This window comes from Cryptomeria japonica, chromosome 4 (assembly GCF_030272615.1).
Source record: "Cryptomeria japonica chromosome 4, Sugi_1.0, whole genome shotgun sequence".
In the NCBI taxonomy this organism is placed as follows: Eukaryota; Viridiplantae; Streptophyta; class Pinopsida; order Cupressales; family Cupressaceae; genus Cryptomeria; species Cryptomeria japonica.
The window spans coordinates 623,306,585-623,330,784 of NC_081408.1; the positions used below are offsets into that span (position 1 = coordinate 623,306,585).

The 24,200-nt window shown below is 35.8% G+C and overlaps 1 protein-coding gene and 1 pseudogene across 1 annotated transcript; both read left to right on the top strand.

Annotated features, from left to right (window-relative positions):
- The first annotated feature begins 6,771 nt into the window (after nucleotides 1–6,771).
- Nucleotides 6,772–8,145, top strand: LOC131079107 (CASP-like protein 5B1). The gene is made up of 4 exons (XM_058016988.1): nucleotides 6,772–6,796; nucleotides 6,943–6,952; nucleotides 7,616–7,748; nucleotides 7,889–8,145. Exons 1-4 carry the CDS (start codon nucleotides 6,772–6,774, stop codon nucleotides 8,078–8,080), a joined length of 360 nt encoding a protein of 119 aa, XP_057872971.1. The 3' UTR covers nucleotides 8,081–8,145.
- A 13,347-nt stretch (nucleotides 8,146–21,492) lies between these two features.
- Nucleotides 21,493–22,731, top strand: LOC131079108 (probably inactive leucine-rich repeat receptor-like protein kinase At5g48380; annotated as a pseudogene).
- The last annotated feature ends 1,469 nt before the right edge of the window (nucleotides 22,732–24,200 follow it).

The window sequence follows — 24,200 nt, forward strand, 5'->3', positions numbered from 1 at the left end:
TAACAAAAGCAAATTTCATTTCTTACGATTTTTCTGCCTTCCAATATATTTCCAAAATTATATCTCACTATTCAATTAACAGTGTAGGTGCTAGTTAATAGATGATCTCAACTATTTAATCTCTATGATTTTCATTATATGTTTCAATTTTTGGCTGTTGGATCCCTTTTCAAATCCGCTAGCACAGAGAGGTTGCAGTTTGCAGAAACCTGTGAGCAAAAGTAAATATGAGCTCCATGTTTGGAGAAAATATGTTCGTGAGCAAGAGCTATTGCAGAAGCCTCGATTTTGAGGCCTCCAAAGAAGCGTAGCACTTAAAGACATCCCAGAGGGTAAACCCTTCCATGTGTTCCATTACCTCATCACTTGTGTCCCTTACATAACTTGGTTTTTATGTGGCAGCATAGTCACTTCCAAAACTTAGTACAAACTTAATACCCTCTATTAATTAATTTTTAATTTTATCACCTTGTCCTTCAAATTTTTTGTATTCTATAGAACTTAAGAATTTTAAACTTATATGCATTTAATATTAATATTAGATTATTTTAATTAAAAAATTTTAAATTGTAAACTTTTTATCAAAGTTTATAACAAAATTTAATCTAATGTTTAATTAAGAGTTTTCTAATTTTAAATTTCTAATCTCTAAATTTAATTTTTATGTTATCTGAGTTAGTACAATTGTTTATTTTTTTTCAAGGTGCAATGAAAATAATATAGAATGGATTATATTTTTCAATCTAAAAAACACTTATAAGTTTAATTTATTTTAATTTTTAATTTTAATAAAAATTACATTATTACATATCAAATATATAATTAATTGATTTTAAGAAATCAATTAATTTTTATAGATGATGCTCTTGCATTATAAGATTTCTTTTGGCGTATTTTACATTATTTTTTAAATATACAAGTATGCTAGTATATCTTCATTTGTAAAATTTGAATTTGACAATTGGGAGAGAGTGTGATTTTAAGAGAGAATTGTGAAGGTACTTGAGATTTCTTGGAAGGAATGGAGCTTTTTCCACCATTTGCACAAGTTAGAGTTAGGAAGTAGGCTTGTGTATATTTCATTGTTTTATTTTGTGAAATGGTGCATGTTTATTGAGATTGAAAGAGTAATTGGATGTTGGATGGTTTAATTGTATTTGAGATGATTTTTTTTCTCTTTTTGCATTTTGTGTTTCTCTAAAGGAAAGATGTGGGGATTGGAATATTTTACTTTCAATTTAGAAATATAATTTTTTATAAGCTTGTGAAGGTTTGAGATAGTGTTTTAATATTACTTCTTTGTCAGATTCCACCCTATAGATTGTAAGCCTAGGCATGTATTGTGGTTTTGAGTTGGATGAGGGAAACCTTGTTGAGATTACTTGCATATTTTGAGAGATAAGTGGTGATACTCTTGTTTGAAATGAAATTGGTATAAATGATTATTGTGGGATTACGACTTGTGAATTTATGAGGTTGTCAATTATGTTGGAAGAGATGTTACCAAAGAGATAAGTGTTTGCACATGATCTATGCTAGATTGTGGAATAGATTTGTTGTGTATGTATTCTATTTCTCAATTGGGGTAGTAAGTCCCTTGATAATCCATTCTCTCCAATGGAAAGTTGTAAGGTCCCCTTTCTAGCATATTTGATAAATTTTGTCATTAGCCCATTTTTATATGGTCCTATAGGCTAACCAGGACATCTAAGGGATCTTGGGGACATTTGTTCTTAGATAGTTTTAGTTTTAGGCAATTTCGAGGCGATTTGGTGTAGTTTTTGCATACTATCTATTTATAGTAAGTCAGTTATGGGCACCAATAGAGTCATTTAGTAGGCTAACGATTTTGAGGATAGTTGATGGATTTAGTTTTGATGAGCAACTCAATTTCATATAGCTCAGTGGGTTTAAATAAAATAATGATAAAGTTGTAATTTAATAAAGTTAAATTAAAAGATTTAACTTTATTGTTATTTATTATTAAAGGGCTAGATATAAAGTAAAGATGATTTATTTTAAAAGAACTGAATGAGGCCTTTATTATTTTGTACACCACATTAGGAAAACTAAAAAGTGACTTTATTTATCCCACATTGACTGATGGAAAGAGTGAGGCCCCTTGAGATTGTTATTAAAGCAAACTAGTGAAGTTCATTTGGCATGTTTAATTGTAGATTTCAGAAGTTTGCCTACAAGAGAGTTCTTTCAAGGGTTTGTGAGGGTGAAATCCCTCATAAGTGACATTCTCTATGCTATTGAGAGACATAGTTTGGAGGATTTTTTGGTGATTTCATCCAGGAAACACAACGGGGCTTCATTATTGGTTTGATATATACAGTTTGATCCACCGAGTGCTTAGGGTAGATTTAGATAAGTTTGTTAGAGCAGATTTGAGGATATTTATGACAACAAAAGAAGGAAAATGGAAGATTTTAGAGTTTGCTACAATGTTGTGCTATATTACCGCTATTATAGTAGTTTTTCTATAGTACACGCTGCTATAGTGATTTGGTATATTTTGGCTGATTTTAGTTTAAAATCAGACTTATGCATTTCTAGATGCATCCAATTTAGAGTGCCATTTGGGTGTTTTTGTGGGCAGTTCTAGAAAAAAAAAAGTCACATTTTGTGGGTATGTGTGATTTTGATATTAGATGATATTTAATGAATTGGGTTGTCTTTATTTTAGAGAGAAACTAAATATTTAGATTTACAAATATATCTAGAATTTTTAGCCCATTGAATTTATGAGTATTGCAATCACTTCTGAATAGTTTATTGTTGTGCTTCTTTTGGTAATACAAACACTTCAAAAAAACAAGAAACCCCTTTTACAACTTCTGTCAAGTTTGGAAAGATAAAATAAACAAAAAAAAATTTATAATAAAGAGAACAAGGCAGGTTGTTACAAAAGTTCCTAGGAAAGTTCAAGAAGATGAGTACCAATTCAAAGAAAGTTTTCTCATGAGGAAAAATGTCGCTAGAAAGGGAGACTCGTTTTCTAGAAATTCACAAAATGGGGCCCTATTTTTTAAAGTATATTTTTAAAAAAATAATGGGCCCTATTTTGTAATTTTTTTTTTAAAGTTCCTATAAACTCATTTTCACACTTTTAATAATGGGCCACCCATTACATTTAAATAATAGGGACCTACTCTAGATTGAGTCCCTGTTATTTAAAATTTGAAAACTAAGTTCACCCTGTACATTGGGTTTCAGATCAGGATAGTCATGGAAAGATCAACCCTTAGCCTTAGACTTGCAAGTACAAGGTTGGATCAATGACATAAAAAATTATAAACTTCTGGAATATGTCTAATGCCCTTTTTAAAAGATTTTTGTACGAAATTAATAACCACTATAGATTACATTGTGTACTAGGATTCAAATATGTAATCTTTTAAGGATTTGATTATTTTTTCTATTTTTCAATTAATTTGTAATGAAACTAGTCCAAAAACTTGAAATATCAGGTTTACTTATTTATTTAATAACTTTTTAATTTTTTTTTGAAAAAAAATATATGGCACCAATCTACACAAAATTCTCTTTAGAATGGTCACACATGAGGGGTTTTTAAAACAACAATTAGAGCCAATAAAAAAAATATATATTCAACAAAATGTTTTAAAAAATATCCTCACCAATCTTCAGTGACTTACAAATCTTTTTCCAAGAGGGTTAAGAAAAACTTTTATTTCGGTCAAATATCCAGTGGTTGTACACGTGTATGGTATGGTCTTGAAATAGACAATTTCTAAACAATGGTTTTTAGAAATCGCTTTTGAATGCGAATTTCTATCATCTAGGTATTAAAATAAATTACATATTTGGAAACTAGACTCCAAGGTCATTTCATATTGCTAACTTTTTTCAAGATTCAATATCTAAGTGCTTCACATTTTTAGGTCAAATATGACTAACTCTAAAAATAACACTATTGAACATCCAGAATACTAAGAGCGGAGGGGCGAATCTGTATTCCCTTGAACTTATTAAAACTTTTAATCAACCATCCACATAACATAACTAAATTGCAAAATTAAAATAGACTATAAGCAAGAACACAATACACTACATAACACCATAATTTATACGTGGAAAACCCAAGACGGGAAAAACCACTAAGAGGATTAGCTCCTAATATTATGTAACTGGTTACAACAATACAAGGTTGCTCACTATCAGATAGGCTCATTGCCCAGAGGATAACGACTCACTACCAGAGGATGGTTTGCAGCCAATATTAAAAAAAATGAACTGTTAATATTGCATCTATCATATGCATGAGTTACAGTTCCAATGAGGTGCATAATCACTTTCATATTAACATTCAGTGTACATAATCACTTTCACATTTGTTGTACATAATCACTTTCACATTCATTGTAGATCACATATAGTGATCAAAAGATCATGTGTACATCCTTCGCAAAGAAAATTTATATATATCAAACTATGTCTTCATGAAGTCGGCTTGACTGAAGTAAAGGTTAGCCCAAAAGCCTTTACATGCTACTGCTCAACAAATCTTATCATACCAGAGAAGTCGGCCAAAGCATAAAAGAGCTTCTCCATACATCAAGGAATATACGTAATTGATCAAATCTAATAAATTATTGATGATTCTAGAGGGGACCAGATCAAAACCTTCATGCTGCACTATGCCAGTAAGGAGGGTACAATATTACCAGACCCATAACTGTGCCACAACAAAACAATAGCACCTGAAATATTACATATAAATGTTAGACCAAATAAAAAACAAGTTCTCAAAATATTACAAAGATATATGGTATTGCAGAGCAATGTAGACCCAAAAAGGAATATGTTGGACCCAAGGGAATATTGGAGCTTGTGGGGCTCGAACTAGAATATGCTGAACACCATCTTTTGTGTTACTTGTTTGAATTTCCCCACTGTCCTTATGTGAAAAGCTTTTGCTGCGAAAGGATTTATTACTTTGAGAAAGAAATAATGTCTTTTAAAAGCAGATAGGACCTCTCCTGAGCTCAGAGTATTCTTATAGCCAATTGCACAATGATCACATTGTGCCTCAGCCATTGTAAGACCTCTCTATTTGTCTGCTTATCGCTCTAAAGTTCAGTAAACGACTTTGGAGCATACTCGTCCACCCACAACTGCTCATTTGTTGTTTGGCTACATAAAGTGGTTTGATCCCTCACATCTTCTGTGATAGCTTGGCAAGCCTGTTCAAACATGTACCTTTTGAACCTTTCAATGATAACATGAATTAACTCGGTCAAAGTCCTTAGGAGCTTCACTTTATATATTAGAGTAGCTACCATAATTTACAGTATTCCTTGTGAAATTTTAAGAGTAGCTGTTATTATTAACCACACAACTGTCATTACACTTGATCTAAACAATTCCATTTTATGCTCGTGACTTCCTGAGGAAATTGGAATATGTTGCTTATCAAAACTAGTGGATTCTGACAGATTTCCCCAAATATATCAGTTGTTTGATAATCTCATGAACCAAAACTCATGTTTATCTGCAGTTTCTACTTGTATATATATTATATTTCTCAGCAGGCCTTTCCATATTTTCATATGGAATCATTTTTTCCAATCTTCCAACAGGTATATCCACCCTGTATTCACTCTAGTTAGTCCTTCCATCAGAAGTTATACAGCGAAGGGGATGATCACTGCAGAAGACCAGTTTTTTTCGTCGATATGAAGAGTAATCTTGCAATAGGACCAGTGCTGGTGGACAAATAACAAGCAGAGGTCTTCAAAAGCTTTTCTATAGGATCAACATTGAGGCTTAGTTTGAATATATCCTCAAGCCCACCTTCTGCCTTAATAATCTGTATTGATTCCAACTTTGTGTTGCCCTTAAGCCGCATCACTGCATCAACAGCCAACACTGCAAAATGTTTATTTGTCCTGTGCAAGGATTTTGTATATCGGAGTGGTCATTGCAATCTTCATCATAGCTTCTGCATTCCTTTTATTATCCCAGACCCACCTTTCTTATTACGAGCATACTTAACAACCATTCAATAGCATCCTGGCATGGGTTTTGAATTAGCCAACATGAAATTTCAGATTAGGGGAGTTTAAAATTTTTAGTGCTAAAAAATAAGGGTCACACAACCTAAACTAAGTTTAAAGTTAATAACTTTGTTAACCTAAATTGGTTGTATACTGTAGAGGAAATGCAAAATGAAAAAACAGTAATCAATTGCATTTTATGTAAAAGCAGGCCGAGAACATGACAACAAAAAATAAAATGCAAATCATACATAGCAAAATATCAAATGCAGCAGAGAGGATGGGGAAGACAATATACAAAATCAGAGCAAGGAGGAAGACACAAAAAAAAATTTGTAGCAAGGAGGATGGGTAAGATACATTTTGTGTTCATAGAAATCTAGAAGATGAAACAGGGAAAATAAAATCATTTGTTAAAACTTAAGAGTGCACGTCTGCTCACTCCTTTAGTTGTGTTGCTCAACCTTCGCTTATCCCTATGCTTGTGCCGCTTAGGCTTAGCTTCTGTCTATCCTTGCTCATGCCATTTAGCGTCTTCTTAGCCTCTTGGCCCTTGTTCATGTTGTTTGTATTAATTGTCTACACATGACTATATTAATGAAAAAAGTAGGGTTTTCTATGTTTTCAGATTAGATCTTTCATTTTGAAAAATATTCACTTGGATACGACACAAACAACTAGGTTACTGAATTTAGATGCATGTTACATGGCTAAAGGTTTGTCCTCATTTTGAGTACAAGCGGGCATGGTACTTGAACCATATCATACTTGTACGTGTATAGGGTACACCAATACAAATAATAGAGCTTGTGTGAGAAGCCACCCTTTTTGTAGCTACAAAACTGTTGCAATTTATTTCCAGTCTAACTATGAAGGCCTTTTGCCAAACAGTTCACATACATTCTTATGTGCACAGTTTCTGGACTGTAATATGTTTGTGGAGTTCATTGATGGTTTGAAACACAATGCAAACAATCTTCATGAAATGCTCGTGGTTATCTGGATAGGCAATTTATCTTAACATTCTTCCCAAGTGTTGTGATGTTTTCACACTTCACCCCATTGCAAATGGGGATCCCCACTTTTGTTTTTGCTCTTTAGGTAGATGTTTTGCTTAGATAGTCTTAGCTTAGCAATAATCTCTTAGTTTTAGCCTTTGCTTATGAGAGGGTGGCGTATCAAGATCAAAGTTGTCAATTCGCTAATATTATCAAAAGTTGTCATGAAGCATGAAATAAAACAAACTTATAAAGTCTTTAAGATAGCAAATGCCAAGAAGTATACGTAAAATACTAGAAATATATTTGATTTTATTTGTTACGGATAAAAATACTTATTGGGGTAATCAATTTAGGGCAAACTTCTTTTTTCCTGATTACTCTGACGGCTAACCCATACAACCAAATTTCAGTTTCTACAGTTTCATGTGTATTATAATCTAGTCTTTTGAGATATAAAGTAATTGAATTTTATAGACAACTTCCTGCAAAGTTAATTAAATTGCTGTGTATGATTAGTTTTTCTCTTCTGATTGCCTGTGTGATATGTAGGAAAAAGACATGACCTGGATCGGATGGTTGTTTTTTCAGCTATTTGGTTGCTGCAATGGCCTTACAATTTTTGTGGAGCTTTATACTAGCAATTCTTGATTTATATGCATTACTCATAAAGAGAGGCCTTAACAATTCAGTATTGCTAAGCTTGTTTGTGGTGGGAGATTGGGTATGAAGATCTATTTCTCTCTGTTCTGTTCATGATTTTAGAAATTTTTTATCATGAGAGGATACTTGTCTTTGTTATCTCTGCACTTTGTAATATAAGTTTACGAAGAAGTTAATGACAATAAATTTTTCTGAAGGCAGGTCACTGCAACATTGTCACTTGCAGCAGCCTGCTCGGCAGCAGGAGTGACTGTTCTTTTGTATAACGATCTAAGCTATTGTGATCAAATACATTGCCACAGATATCAACTTTCTGCTGCAATGGCCTTCTTAAGTTGGCTATTGGTCGGAATTTCATCTCTCTTAACATTTTGGCTGTTAGCTTCTGAATAGCTTTTATTATAATTGATTTGAACCACAAGAAGTAAAAGAAAAAGGGCACTGTAAAGTAAGCTCCATCAAAGAAGTTAAGATAACCTGTTTCTTTGAACATGTATCTTAGAACCTCTGTCATAAGTTCAAGTGGCTTGATTCAAGGGTCTGCATATCCTACTCAACCACTAAGCCTTCTCCATTTAACCTATACAGTTATGACTGTTTGTCTCATCTGCTTCTTGTAGCTGTGTAAGAGGACTTGAAAATTGAGTACTCATATTTTTTCTCCTCATTAGCTTTTGGGGCAACGCTTTGGATTGTGAATAGTTTATAAGGTGGCAAGTTGAAATTGTATTTGATCTTATATTAAATTATAAAAGGAGTCTATTCCAATTCACAGAAGATTACAGTTTATTTATATTTGTGTATAGTAGCTGATATAGAAATATCTTTAATTAACAATAAAAAATCCTAGTTTGGTTGTGGAACCTCATTTGTTTGGTTCTGTTAAATGGAAATTCTTTCCTATGAAAATTCATTTTTAACATAAGGATGCAAAATATTGTTATTTAAGCATGATCTTATTTTAATAAATTGACGTGTTAGCATATAAATGGTACTGATTTAATTATCCTCATTTGAGAAAGGCCTCTTTGAATGACTAGACTGGGGAGATTGGTGAGGATGGAGTAATGGGTTGCCTGCAAGGCAGATTTAAAGATGCAATTGAAGATTTAAATTTTTTACATCAAAGTAGCAGCTCAACATAAAACGAGTTACAGATAAGCAAAAACACAAGAGCTTACATATGATTACAAAATGTATCACCATGAGAAAACTTACAGCATTTTAAAAAGGAAAAAAATGAAGTAGAAAAACTTATTTAATTGCCAGCCAATGTCTATGTTGTTGAAATAGTAACAAAAACATGAAAGTGTAAGGTTCAAATTTTCTAACACACCTGTGGGCAGTCATACCTTTTGTATCTTTACACATTAATACTTATTTAGACGTTGTGATGATACATTTGTGGTTATGGTAGTTGTTTATTGATTTCATGTATGTTGACAGGTGGTCTTTAACAATGCTATGGTTTTAAGTTTAGTCTAGTTAGATGTTAATTTGATGTAGTTGAAAAAATTAATTTAGAAAATCTTAATTTCATATGTTGCTAACTATTTTATGTGTTGGTTGTAATAAATGAATTTTATTTATAATAACTGTGATTGAATAATTATATGTCATAAGTATAATATTATAATTAGATGTTGGTGTTAATAATAAAATTTTAAAATTGAATTAAAATAGATAGTAATTGAATTTTTAATTAAATTGATACATTTTATGTTATTCAAATTGTGTGGTTTAATACTCTTTATGTTATTTAAATGGTGCTGTTTAATCATTACGGATTATGGTTCTATTTTATCTATATTGGTAGTATGCAATTTATCTATTTGATTTGTTCAGCGCGTATCAGGTGTGTATGAGTTAATTGAATGTATAGACATGTGAATGGTGCAATTTAATATTATTGCGCTTTGTCTATTGTTTTTTTATGTTGAGATTTAATGTGCATAATGAGTGTGTAGAATATTGCAGGGTAGGCTAGCAGGAAGCATTGCCAAAATATGGTGTTAATCGTGTGCAGAATATGACAGGTTGACAGGTTTTGCTAGTGGGAGGCATTGTTATTGATTTTATTAAAATTTAATGATTTGATAAATAATGTCAAATGATTTAAAATGGTCTTATTTGGTGAAACTTAATTTGAAGTTTTGGACAATTTTAAAAAGTTAGAAAATATGTATTTTTCAATTTTTTTTATTAAATAATGTATTAATAGATGAATAAAAATACATTGCTGAAGGGTAGTCAAAAGACTATCAGTAAGACATTAAACAACACTTAAATTAACAAAAAGATATTAAGAACCTAAATCAATTAGATAACAATTAGTCAAAAGACTAGAATAAAAACCAAAATCCACATCTTCATTACATCATTACATAAAATTTAAAAACCATAGGAAATCTATGAGGACTAGACTAGTAAGACAAAAGAAAGCTAAAAGTAACAACTATGATTTGAACTAGAATAAAATATGAAACCGTATGAAATACATAAACTCTTTGGAGTGGTGTTGAAGGACTCAGAGTTTAATATTATCCAAATAATTTCTTTACTCAATATGATCCTTGGTGTCTTAAAAAAAGTAATAATTTGATACAAAATGTCAAAATAAAACTTTTCTCGTATATTGATTATTCAAAAGTTATTGAAGATGTTGCCTAAAATGACAATGTCAATAGTTAAAATTCGGCATGCAACTTGAGACCACTATGGAGTGGATCCAGAGAAACCAGAGAGTCTAGAGAATCCAGAGAATCCAGAGGTCCCATAGAAATCAGAGGAATCAGAGCAACAACAGTTTTAAGAGGAGTGACTAGACATGGAACTCAGTGGGCCTTCCTCCACGTTTGGCTCAGCTGGGCACCTCCTTCAGTCGTAGCTCTGCTTGTCCTTGGTGAGAAAAAGAACAAAATCTTTGGGAAAATAAGAATACTAAAGACCTAAACTACAAAAGTTTGAAATGGCAGAACCATGGAAAGCCTCGAAATGTTGGTTTTTCTTGTCACCCAAGGTCCCTCCCTTCCCAGAATGATGTTTCTTCTAGCTTAGACTCTTGGGCAAGCAAAGTGGCAATAGGTCCAAATAGCATTCCTCTTCAAACAAGGAAGTCCAACTTTGCTTCAGCCAAAGAGGTCCTTCCCTTCCAAAAATTGACTCATTCTCAGCACCTTCATTTCCACTTCAGGGTTCCGAGAGAGCCGCCTAGTCGCAGAGATCATGGGGTTTTGGGTTTTAGAAATTCCTTTCCTCCTTGGCAAGCCCCCCTTTCGATCATAAGCACCAAAAATGGAATAGGAAAGGCATGGGGAGTAAGCTTTTGGGGATATCAAAGAAATCATGTCGTGGTGGACTTCCTCTTTCCCAGGAATGATCTCGATCAGACCATTGCATAATGATTTTTTCTTTTCAGAATGTGCGGATTTTATGCTGAAAGAAGCTATCATTAATGGTAGCCCTCTCTTTTTTTAGGGCTCGACCTTCCATTTCTTACACTGGAAACTAGGCTTTGACCCTACTAATCACAAATTTTGGAAATCTCCTATACGAATTTCTCTAGTTGGTCTTCCATCTAAGTTTTGGTGTCTAGAGGCCCTTTTGAAGATATGAGATGCTTTAGGATCTCTAGTGGGTATTGAGGAAGACTTCCTGAATGGACTAAAGGGAGATGTGGCTAACATCTATGTGGAAATAGATTTAAAACAAGGCTTTTACAATGAATTAGAGATAATCTAAGATGTGGGTAGATGGAAGAAGAAAGTTTAGAGTCTAGGAAAGGAGACTCCTGGTAAATGCATCCTCCGAAATCAAATAGTCCACAACTGCTCTATGGATGCCTCTAGAGGTGCAATCTCTCCCCTTCAAATAGTTGTTGTTCTAAAAAATGATGAAATGAATCTTCACATGGAGAACAAGGGATTGATGCCTCCAACAGAACTGCTTGTTCTAGATGTTGTTCTAAAAAATGATGAAATGAACCTATAGATGGAGAACAAGGGATTGGCATCTACAACAGAATTGCCTGTTCCTGCAGCCTCATGCTATATTCAAACTCCAAGGCCCTCTCGGCTATCAAACGATTTGATTGTAAACTTGAAATCTCAGTCACTCCCAGGTTCTGGCTCTCCCTCTTCTCCCCACCCTCCTCCATCCTTTCCCCTGCTCATCCTGTCTCTGATTGTTAAGATCCAAAGCAACAAGACTATGAGGAGTCTATTTGGCCAAAAGAAAACCCCTTCTTTGATTAGGGGAGTCTTCAATTTATTTGTTTAGAATCCTAGAAAGGTTTCAAAAAGAAAGAACAAAGTTAGGCGAAGGAGAGCAGGGGGTGCTCCAGTTTTAATAGAATCAAACACAGGTAAACTTATGTCTCTAGCTAACATTTTACAGGAGGAGGATGTTATTGCTAAAGACATAAAAACATATATGGAGGTTGAAGGTGATCTCTCTCTCTCTCTCTCTCTCTCTCTCTCTCTCTCTCTCTCTCTCTCTCTCTCTCTCAGATGGAAAGGCATCTCCAGTTAAAGTCCAAGCCAATTTGTCTCTTAGCCCTTTGCCTTCCCCCTTGGAGCTCCCCTCAAAGGAACTTTCTGATTGCTTGGCTTCCCCACTAAATGATCTTCTATCATCAAAACAATGCTTCAATCTTTTAGCTGAACTCCCCAACCCTCTTATGATGTCACCTTCCTTGATGCCACAAGATTTGGAAATGCACTTGGATCAAAAGACTCAAAGACTTCTTCAAGATTATATGATTAATGATGAGGATATGGATTTGGTTCTAGATACTCCCTTAGCTGTAATGTATTTGAAGATCAAGTAGAAAAGGAAACTGAGATTGAATAAGTTCATATATGGAAAGAGGAAACCTAATTTTGGCTCCTCTCCTCCCAAGAAGGGCCACAAATCTTTGAATGAAGTAAGAACTGAAGAAGGGGCAGCAGAGAGCCAATCCAAAATCACAGACCTTTGGAAAGTAGGGAAGGGAAATACCTTTCCTGAACAACAATAAAAATCCTTTCTTGGAATGTTAGGGGCCTTAATGCCCCTAAAAAACAAAGGGTGATTAAGAGAAGGATTCTCTTGGTCAGCGCAAATGTTACCCTCCAAGAAACTAAGTTAGATTGTCAGCAAGCTGTTTCCTTTGGTTTGGGAATTAGCTCCCTTTTTCAAGCTTCTCTTCAATCAACAGTTGCATCAGAAGGGGCCTCTGGGGTTTAATGATAATCTGAAAGCCTTCTCAAGTTCATGTGGAAGGTGTTGCTTCCAATAGAAACTGATTGCTAGTAAAGATCACTCACAAACAAAAAGTTCCTTTTTTATCATCAACACTTATGGACCAACATCTCCTCAAAACAGGCAGCTCCTCTGGTTATCCCTTGATGGGGTCATATCCCAGCTTTCAGATCAACAACTCATCATAGGAGGTGATTTCAATGCTATCAAGTATGCGTAAGACAAAAAGGGAGGCATTATTAGGTTAGACAGATCTCAACAAGATTTTAATGATTGGATAGATAGGAATGAGTTTTAGATATTGACTCAGGGGACTCCTTTACATGGACAAACATGAGAAAAGGTTTTAGCAACATTTCAGAGAAAATTGATAGATTTTTCTGGTTGGGGGATCTTAGCTATTTTCCCTTCTCCTTTGAGTGTTTGGTTCTAGCTTGTTAAGGATATAATCATTTCCCCATTATGCTATCCCTTCAAGGAGTTTCTGACACCTCCAAATCTCCTTTTAGATTTGAGAACATGTGGATGAAAGATCCAAATTTTTTAACCTTGATAGAAGACTTGAGGAAAGAAGAAGCATTTGAAGGCTCCAAACTTTATTGCTTCATTTCAAAGTTAAAATATGTAAAATAGAAGTTGTTGTAATGGAATTCCCAACATTTTAAAACCATCTTCCCCTCCAAAAAATCTTTAGAAGAGAGGTTGGTTGTTCTAAATGTAAAAATTATTTCTGAAGGCATGGATCAAGACTCCTTTAAACAAGAAAAGAATCTGCTCACGGATTATGAGGATATCCTATCTAAAGAAGAAATTTTCTGGAAGCAAAAGTCTAGAGAAAATTGGCTCTGGATGGGTGACAAGAATACCAAGTTCTTCCATAATGTGACAAAGATTTGTTGGAGCATGAACAGGGTCTTAAAACTGGATTTGAATCAAAACCAAACTATACATGACCCTGAAGAGATTAAGAGAGAAATAATCTCATATTACTCTACTCTACTAAACAACATAGATGGTTCACATCTTACAGAGCAGGGAAATTTCTTGGCCTTGATTCCAAAGATCATTTCAGATGAACAAAATCAAAAGTTAAATGAGAAATTTTCACTGGAAGAAGTAACTCAAGCTCTTAATCAACTTCCTTCTGGAAAGGCTCTTGGCCCAGATGGATTCCCTACTAAGTTCTTCAAGTAATGCTGACATATTTTGGGACAAGATCTTGTCGAGGCTCTAGAGTTTGCAAGAAGATCATACAATTTGCTCAAAGAAACCAACAATATGTTCATAGCCCTTATTTCGAAAAAGGAGAAAGCTTCTAAATTAGGGGACTTTAGTCCTATTTCACTTTGCAACACAGTCTACAAAACCCTCTCAAAAGTCATGACAAATAGAATGAAGCCCCTTATGGCTTGCATTATATCAGAAGAACAGATTGGATTTGTCCCTGGTCGCTCAATTCTTGATGTTGTCATTGTGGTCCAAGAAGCTATCCACACTTTTCAAAATACGAAGAGACTAGGTATGTTAATCAAATTAGATATCTCTAAAGCTTATGATAATATGGATTAGCGATTCTTATGCAAAATAATGCAGGCTTTTGGTTTTGACAAAAAATGGATTAACTGGATATTTGAATGCATTTCTATGCCCAAATTCTCAATCTTGATAAATGGGAAGCCAACAGGTTTCTTCTCCACCTCAAGGGGCATCTGATAGGGGGATCCTATCTCTCCATATCTCTACATTATCATGGTAGAAGCTCTAGGGAGGGCCATTAAATCAAAACAATCTAACAATCTATTGGAAGGAGTCAAAGTAACCTCAAACTTTGTTGTCACACATCAACAATTTGCAGATGATAACCTCTTGCTGGGTGCAGCAAAAGTCAAGGAAGCAATTCAACTAAAAATGCTTCTAGAATCCTTTGGGAAGGCCTCAGGACAAACCATCAACAAAGAAAATCAAAAGTTTTCTTCTTCTCCACCCCTCCCCCCTAGAGGTTAAGATCCAAATAATTTTGAATTGTAGATCAAGCATCGTTCCTTGTATACATTTGGGCATTCCAATTGACAGAGGATTGAGGAACACTAAACTCTGGGACCCTCTTAAGCTAAAGATGGATCAAAATATAAACTCCTCGAAAGGGAAATGCCTTTCATGGGCTGGTAGATTAGTAATGCTCCAAGCAGTTATTTCGGCCCTTCCTATCTACCTTTTATCCTTCTTATCCCTAACGGTTGGTGAAAATTCAATCATGATCAAGAAGATGAGAAACTTCTTTTGGAAAAACACTGAAGAAAAACAAAAAAATTGCCCTAATTTCATGGGATAAAATAATCAAATCTAAATCTATGGGGGGTCTAGGAATCAAAGTTCTTCACTTGCAAAACAAAGCTTTAGGAGCTAAACTAGTTTGGAAGTTCATTAAAGACCCCAAAGCAATATGGGTTAGGATGATGGGAACTAAATATTTAACAAATGGGGATCCTCAAAACCTCCTTAGATCTGATTTTCATCCAAAGGGTTCTAGAACTTGGAATTTTATTGTCTCTTGTAGAAACTTATGTTAGAGTAATCGGGTCTTTACTTGATTAATTAAACAACATCATTTGTTTAATTATTTAAGTTCCCTTTATCTCTTTTACACTTAAGCTAACATTAGATACATAATAATTAATTCTTTTATTAATTATTATGTGCAAGCCTAGGGTTTTCCCTTTTAGGGTTTCTTGACCTATTAGAGGTTAATTCTTTTCTTTGTATCTTGGATTGATTGATTATCACATTACACATTTTGATGAATATTGAGCTCTCATCTTTTTGAGCATATTTTCTGTGTATTTGTTTTTCCTTTGTTGCTTCCTTGCTTCTCCTTGTAACGTGTTTATTCATCTTGCAGAGATCATTTGGGCTCCTATGGTGTTTTATTTCTCAACTCTCACATAGTATCAGAGCTTCAAATCTGTAGCTATCTATTTTTGTTTTGAGATTTTTTGCATTGGAAACAGATCTGGGGTTTTTCAGAAGTTTTTTTATGCACTACTAGGTCTTACGACCCTGACATGTAGTTCGCGATTTTTTTTTTTTTCAAAAAAATTGGCTTTTTACGGCATGCAAGCTGAATGATTTTTTTCTGAATTTTTTTTTATTTGAAAAAAAAATTCAAAAATTACAAAAAATCAACAAAAAACGGCCAAGTTTCAAAAAATTACAAAAAATCAACAAAAAACGGCCACTGTCAGAGCGGGCCCCCCTGGCTGCCGCACGCTCTGCCACTGTCAGAGCGGGCCCCCCATTCCTGTTGCTGACAGTCTCCCTGCCGGTTTCGGCCCCCTCCGACCCTCGTCGGCACCTGCTCTCTGGCCCTTGTCGGCCCCCTCCGGTCCCGCCGATGCCCGCCCCACCAACGCCTTGCCCTACGGCCCCCACTGGTGCTCTCCCTGCCACCGCCAACCTCTCCCCCCCGCCACCGACCACCGTTGCGCCACTCGACCGTCACCAGAGCGTCGCCCCGCGCCGCCCACGGGCCACCTCCGCTTGACCTTGCTACTGTTGCACCTCCCTCTTGCCTCTTTTAGGAGGGGTTGGTTTTTTTGCCATAACTTGGGCAAACAGAGTTATTTTTTCAAAAACAAATAGGCATCGAAAAGATGGTTCTAAGCCAAACCTCGTGGTGTTGGAATTTTTTTTCAACTTTGCTGTTTGACTTTACTTTTTCCAATCAAAGTGGGGTCTCTTTTTTGCACTTTTGGGGCCGTAGAATAAGCATTCGAACTCCGTTTTTCGAAAAAAAAATATTTTTGGAAAGCTTGTTTTGTGTAATTTCTAGCCATATGAGTTTTCTTTCCAGATTCTTCTCCAGGAATATTTTATTCAGTTTTTTTTTCATTTTCAGCACTCTGGTAAATATCTTGGTTGTTTTAGGTCTTAGGATCTCTTTCTCTGAGTAGGATGTCTCGGTTTTGCCTGTTCTTTCCTTTTCTAGTCTTCTTATCATTGTAGAATTTTATTTATGCAAACACACTGAGATAAAGTGCCATCATGCATTGTTTACTTGGGATCTTGCACATCTTGTGCCTTATTGTACATGAACTACTTATAAAATGCCATGGGGGGTTGATGTTTGTCTTTTGTTTGCCATCTGCCTTTGTCTAGTGAGTGTTCCTTCCATGAAATTATCTTCATGATGTGTGTCAAGTGAGTGTTCCTTCCACAACACTGTACTTTCACTGCACCTTCGCTATTCCTGGTTCTTCGTCATGCAGTTCTTGTTGGCCATTCTTTTTAGTGTACCTATCCCTCTCCCTTTTCAACATTATGGGGAGGTTTGTCCTGTTGGTTCTAATGCTTCTTTGGTTCAATTGATCAGCGCTTCAGGCTTTGGTTTCTCATGCCATCTGTATCTTCGAGTTCAGTTGTTTGCCTTTTTTTGCCATCTGATTTGAGTAGTGTCATTTCAGGGCACTAATACAGATTATAGTCTTCTCTACCTAGTCATGTTCTATTTCAATGTAGGTTCTTCAGATCAGCAGTTACTCTTCGACAGTGTTTGTAGCTATTTCCTACTTTAGTGGTGTTCTTCTTTATTTTCCATCTCTGTTTGGAGTAGAGTTTTTTTCCCACGTGGTTTTCTCTATTTCTTCGGTTCATAGAGATTTGGTTGTATTTGGGCACCTGATCAGGCCTTGTTGTCGGGACCCATCTTTCTTGCTTTTAATAGTTGTTCTAGGTTTTAGCTTTTCCCTAAGTCTAGCTTAAGGGGGGGTGTTAGAGTAATCAGGTCTTTAGTTGATTAATTAAACAACATTTGTTTAATTATTTAAGTTCCCTTTATCTCTTTTACACTTAAGCTAACATTAGGTGCATAATAACTAATTCTTTTATTAATTATTATGTGCAAGCCTAGGGTTTTCCCTTTTAGGGTTTCTTGACCTATTATAGGTTAATTCTTTTCTTTGTATCTTGGATTGATTGATTATCACATTACACATTTTAGTGAATATTGAGCTCTCATCTTTTTGAGCATATTTTCTGTGTACTTGTTTTTCCTTTGTTGCTTCCTTGCTTCTCCTTGTAACAGGTTTATTCATCTTGCAGAGATCATTTGGGCTCTTGTGGTGTTGTATTTATCAACTCTCACAACTTAATTGTAGATTCCTTGTCTTGGGATATACATGATGCTTCCTCTAGCCTCTTTTGGGAAGACTCATGAGGAGGATACCTGAGCATTGAAAGCTCTCTTAACATTCCAAGAGCTAAGCACTGGCTTCAACAACACTGGGGATCCCAAGTTAGCGATTATATGGTCTTGGAAAGGACCTCTAGCATGCAAGGATGGAGCTGGAAGCCTATGGAAGGATTGCCTATTCCAATTGTTGGAATCAATCAGCTTCTAGACCTTATAAGAGTAAGAAATATTAATCCTAGAATAGACAAAGATACTCTCATATGGGCTTGCTCGAAAACAAGTCAATATAATGCTAAAGATGGCTATAGGGTTCTAGTTAACCGTGGGAATCAAGAAGAACAAGATATTCCAATTCAGCTCTTTTGGAGTCGTAAGATCATCCCAAAAGTAGGAATCTTTGCATGGTTGGCCTTCAAAAAGAGGATTCTCACTGCAGAAAGATTTACTAAAATGGGCTATGAAGGACCCTCGAGATGCATCTTGTGAAAAGCCCTTGAAGAGAGTTGATCACCTTCTCTTGAATTGACCTTTTGCCTCAAAATGCTGGCGATGGCTTTGTGCAAAATTGGGGTGGATATCAGCCCTTCCTAATGATATAGTCTCTCTTTTTCAATGTTGGCATCTTCCTTCTAAGGAAAGCACTTTAAGCCAGATTTTGGAAATTTCTCCTTCCTGCCTTGTTTGGGAAATTTGGAAAGAAAGGAATCAAAGACTTTTTGACAATAAAGAAAGGAGATTTGAATAAGTTTTAACCTCAATTGAAACCTCAATTGTTGAGACAGTAAATTCCAAACTAGCTTTCTCAATAGATTTTCCAAAATCTTCCCTTCTTGGGATGATAGTATAAGAAATAACTAGCAAGGAATCAAGATTCTTCCCTCATTTGGGGAAAAACCTAATGCTCGAAAGGAAGCTATATGGTCCCCCCCTAAGAAGGGTTGGTTCAAACTGAATTTTGATAGAGCCTCCAAAGGTAACCCAAGTCCTTCAAGTATAGGATATGTGGTTAGAGATTATTTAGGGTCAATTATTGAAAAAATGGCCAAGCCATTGCTACCAAATACCAATAATATAGCATAATTCAAAGCTTTGCTTCTAGGCCTACTGGATTGCCTCAATCATGGGATAAGAAACATCATAGTAGAGGGAGATTCAGAGATAGAAATCAATGCAATTAAATTGAAGAAAACCCCAAACTGGCGGCTACAGGAAATTTTGGATAGCATAATTGACAATTTGGCTATATTAGAGCAATACGAGGTTAAACATATCTACAGAGAAGCGAATACATAGGCATATGCTCTCTCAAAATCTGCAGTAGAAGGCATTTCTTTTCATTGGTGGGAGTAGGACGACAATCACCAGGGTTAATCTACAGAGTATTTCCATTATTCGCTAAAGAGACTATCAGAGGCAGACTTTATTTTTAATCTATAGCAGATGGCCTTCCATTGATCTGGTGAGAGAAGGGAAGAAGTTCCCAAGGTCAACCTTCAGATAGTTAATCTAACTTGCCCAACAATGGTTTCTTGTTTCTATTCCTCAGGCATTAACTCTTACGCCAAAGTTGGGTGAAACAACTACTTCTTTGAATTCAAACTTTTCTGCCACCTTTAAGAATTGAAACTGACATGTCATCTCTGACGTCACCTAATCTTGGCTTTTCTATCAATGAATTTTCCCACTCTCATCCCAAAAAGACAGCCCGCAGTCTGTCGTCATTCTAAGTACGAGGCATGCATTGTCTGTTGGATAGAGATTAACTCTTTAGCCGAGAGATTTGGCATGATTTTAGATAGATATTCTTCGCCACCTTTGCAGGTGAATTCATTGCAAGGCATTTCTCATTAATGCATGTCGAAAAAAGTGCCTTCTAGCTTTTATTCAGTTTCCTCTGCAAGATTATCAACTAGTTTATCTCCACAATCGCATACATAGAAGATCAAGCTGCTACAGATTCTCGAAGCTATGTCTGGTGAGGAGCCATTTGAATTTATTATGATTGTTGACCCTAGACCAATCTCATGTTTTGGTGTGAACACTCCCATCTCTCTCTCAACCTCCATCCGTCAAGTCTCCTTTAGCAAAATCACGGACCTAAGGCTGAAGAGGCTCCTCCTATTTCCCGAGCCAATGGTCATCCTAGCCGTTAAGCTCATTCTTGACAGTGGGCATAATAGCAGGGAAGAATACCCCTAAGACAACACCAACATCTCATCTCGGTTTGTCGCCTCCCTCATGGATCTAAAGATTGACAAACAAGTAGTCTGGACCCTTACCAAAAGACTATTTCCTAATGACATTTTGCTCGAACTGCAAGAGGTTCTTAATAAAGCGCGACATGATTCAAGGGCTCCTCGGCTGAGCAAGATAATTTTTTTCAACGTCTCGGGCGAGCTGATCAAATTCTACCCATTTCTGCTTGACCTTATTGACAAGGACCTCCAATAGCACAAAACCTTTGCAAGCATGTGCCTCAAATTCCTAAAATGGTGTTTTCTAGGGGATAATCCAAAAGATTTGGGTAGGGAAGAAGAATTTTTAGAATTTGCCAAACTTAATGGTGTCTTTCCTCCTAAAATAGAAGCAAAGGACCCCCAAGCAGTACAGAGTAGGCGAGGTGGTAGCAGAGGTTTTGGTCGCGCTTCTGCTCATGGAAGGGGTCGTCCTCTATGTAGAGGGTCTGGAAGAGACCGAGTTCCAATGCCTCCATCTATGCCAGAAGAGGAATCTTAATTAGATAGGTGTTTAGTTGGGGTTTTTCCTTGTTTGAGGCTATCTCAGAGCCCTTAGTTGGTTTCTTTAAATTCTTTGTTAAAATAAAAACTTTTCATTTTCGTAGCTTCGAACTTTTAAAATTTTTGAATGCTTTATGAGGTTGTTTGACAAGGATAAACGTATGTAAGTAAAACTCTATATTCACTCCAAGCCCAGAAATTTTTTGGGGGGCTTTGGAGTTGGTTTTCCTTTTCTATGTATATTCAGGGACATAGTTTCATATTTTCAGTCTTTAGGCCCTTGGGCTTTTTTAGGAAATGTGAAGTTCATGCTGTAAATTTTCATTTGAATCAATATATCAATCTGACTATGCCTTTTATCAATAAAAAAAACTTTCCCCCTATATTCAGAGAGTGAACACGGTCATTTATTATTTTAAAAGAGGGTTGGGTGCATGAGTTGGAGAGTTGTAGTGTGGATGCACCCCCTTAGATGGAGGGGATTGACATTACACTCCTTTTTATAACCTCTCGCGTGATTTGGGAAGTGGTTGGCGTTTATCAGTCGTAGAAGGATGTAATCAATCTTTCTAAACGAAAACCTCTCTTACACGTGTTTGATGTCCTCCCTGGCAGTAACGATGGGCAGATAGATGGAAATGGAGCGTCCATTAGCAATTAGTGTTTGCATTACAGTAAACAAGATGATCTCAACTTTTTATCCGATAGAATTTATTGTATGAGAATTTTGGATCGAAAAATTGTCTCACGCCCGAAAACAATTTTATTCCTTATTGATTGCAGTAGCTAGCTAAAAAACCATTTTCAAGTCACCGGGCATTTGCCTTCTATCAAATCGAAGGGTGAAAGATTGCCGCTAATAAATAGCAGTAAATTTCATTTAATGTTGCCAGTTGTGCTATGTACTGCTTCAGCTACAACGTCCCAGCGAGCCTGTATGTAAGTCGAACAAAGTGAACGGAAAGACCGATGGTTCTCTATTAGCAATCGAAAGGTTGCAACCATCTGCACAGACTAACAAGAAATCCAAGTCTGAAATGATTACTCTAGGCAAATGCGTCACAGAAATTTGGTTCCACTTTTTGGCTACTGTGTTGCAAAAGGAGAGAAGCTTCTAGTTTACATGCACATGCCTAATGGACCCTTGGACGAAAAGCTTCATGTTGTTGAGCCAGATGGTAATAGTATAGATTGGCCCAAAAGGTTAAAAATAGCAATTGCTGCAGCTAGAGGATTGGCTTGGCTTCACCATAGCTGCAACCCTAGGGTAATCCATAGCAATGTAAGTTCTAAATGTATATTATTGAATGAATATTATGAACCGAGGATAACAGACTTTGGGCTTTCTCGGTTGGTAAATCCTTTAGAGACCCATCTTAGCATATTTGTCAATGGTGATTTTGGCGATTTGGGTTATGTAGCGCCAGAATACATGCGCACCTTGGTTGCCACTTTGAAGGGGGATGTCTTTAGTTTTGGGGTTGTTCTTCTAGAGTTGGTTACTAGACAGAAACCTGTTGAAGTTGAAAATGTACATGAAAGTTTCAAGGGTAATTTAGTAGATTGGATCAGTAATCTTTCAAAACATGGTAATGCTCAGGAAACCATCGACAAAGATTTGGTTGGCAGGGAATATGATGCAGAGCCTGTACAAAAGTTCTGGAAGTGGCTACTAACTGTGTTCTTTCTCCAGACAAGGAGAGGCCTTCTATGCATGAGGTTCACCATCTGCTAAGAGCTATTGGTGAGAATTACAACTTTTCAGATCAGCATGATGATATGCCTATTGTATCAGATGCTGCTGAGTGTGATTACTCAAATGAGCTTATAGTGGCAATAGAACCAAAGTGAAATTCGGCTATAGCTATGAGTACCTCTCAGGAAAGTCTTTGGCAAATGGCAAAGATGACTCAGATGTTGGAATACTAAGATCACTGAGAGGGGGGGTGAATAAGTGATCTGTAAAACAAGAATATCCTTAACCATTTGAAACTTTAAACCATTTGCATATGTAGCAAATAACATAATAACACCATCAACATTGAATGCATGTGCAACAGATATAAGATATAATAAACAATAAAGCACATGCACATGATAAGATAATTGACATAGCTTTTATAGTGGAAAACCCCTAAGAGTAAAAACCACTCTCCAATTTGTCTTTTATTAAGCCTTATAGGCAAATGTTTAGAGCACCCACTCTAGGAGCACCAACCCCGTACAATTTAGAAGCACCAACTTCTTGGAGCATCAACCCCACACTGATTTAGAAGCACCAACTTCCTGGAGCACCAACCCCATAAACAAGATACAAATAAAAGATTTAATCAGAGGGAAACTCTGTTACAATACAAAGCACTTGAAACAATTCAACATCATAGAGATCTTGTCTTTATCCCACAAATCCCCAATTTACAATCTGGTCTTGTTGAGAAAGATAATCAAGACAATACATCAACCACTGAAAAACCTTAGTGTTACCACTATGCTTTCTACCCACACCAATCAATGATAAACATGCCAATACATCATTTCACAAGTATACCTGCAAATATGACATTAACATTATGTTATGCATCTGCAATCTTAATGTCAATAATCTTCCTCCTCAAACTACTTGCAACCATAACCCTGTCACAAAACTTCTGCAAACTGATACAGACACATACACATGACAATAAAATACATTTCTCTCTTCCAGTTACAAGCATGATATTTCCCTGTTATTCAAATTTACTTCAATCTGTCCTGCATTAGCTGTATTCATCCCTTCATTCTCCATTATAAACAATCACACATTTCAGTCTTTATTCGTTCGTGTAAACAATAAACATACAAACCCGTACAAACCCTTGTCTACAAACAGACATACATTACTTCATAAAAGATCAAGAACAATATTTATAATCAGCAGAATCAGATTACCATTCTTTCTGTATCTTCTTCGTATGCTTCCTCACATGAAACGAATGGTTACAACACTATTTGCAATAATATCCACATTCACTGCATTCTATATTGTAATCTCTGCTCACTGTGTATTCTTGAATCCTCTGTCTTTGCACACAACTTTTAACTCACTGGTTCTTCCATTATGTTTGCGACGTATTTTTAGCATGATTTGATATATTTCGTTATCTGTAGAAAGCTATTCAATAAATATAATCCTGATTAACCTTCGAATGAATATGCATTTATAAATTGTCTGTAGATAGTTAAGAAGTTGTATTCAGTTACAACTGCCGCAACTGCCGCCAACTTCATTCCACCGTGGATCTTTAACAAATTAATTATATTTCAACATCATCTGACTTATCAAATGTCAACTTTGTCTTGCCAAGTC

What these genes read in the sequence shown, in the direction of transcription:
- LOC131079107 (XM_058016988.1), top strand. Translation starts at nt 6,772, where the DNA reads ATGGTACTTGAACCATATCATACTT. An exon ending in TGTTTGTGGTGGGAGATTGG is followed by an intron (nt 7,749 to 7,888) that starts GTATGAAGATCT and finishes TTCTGAAGGCAG; the next exon opens with GTCACTGCAACATTGTCACT.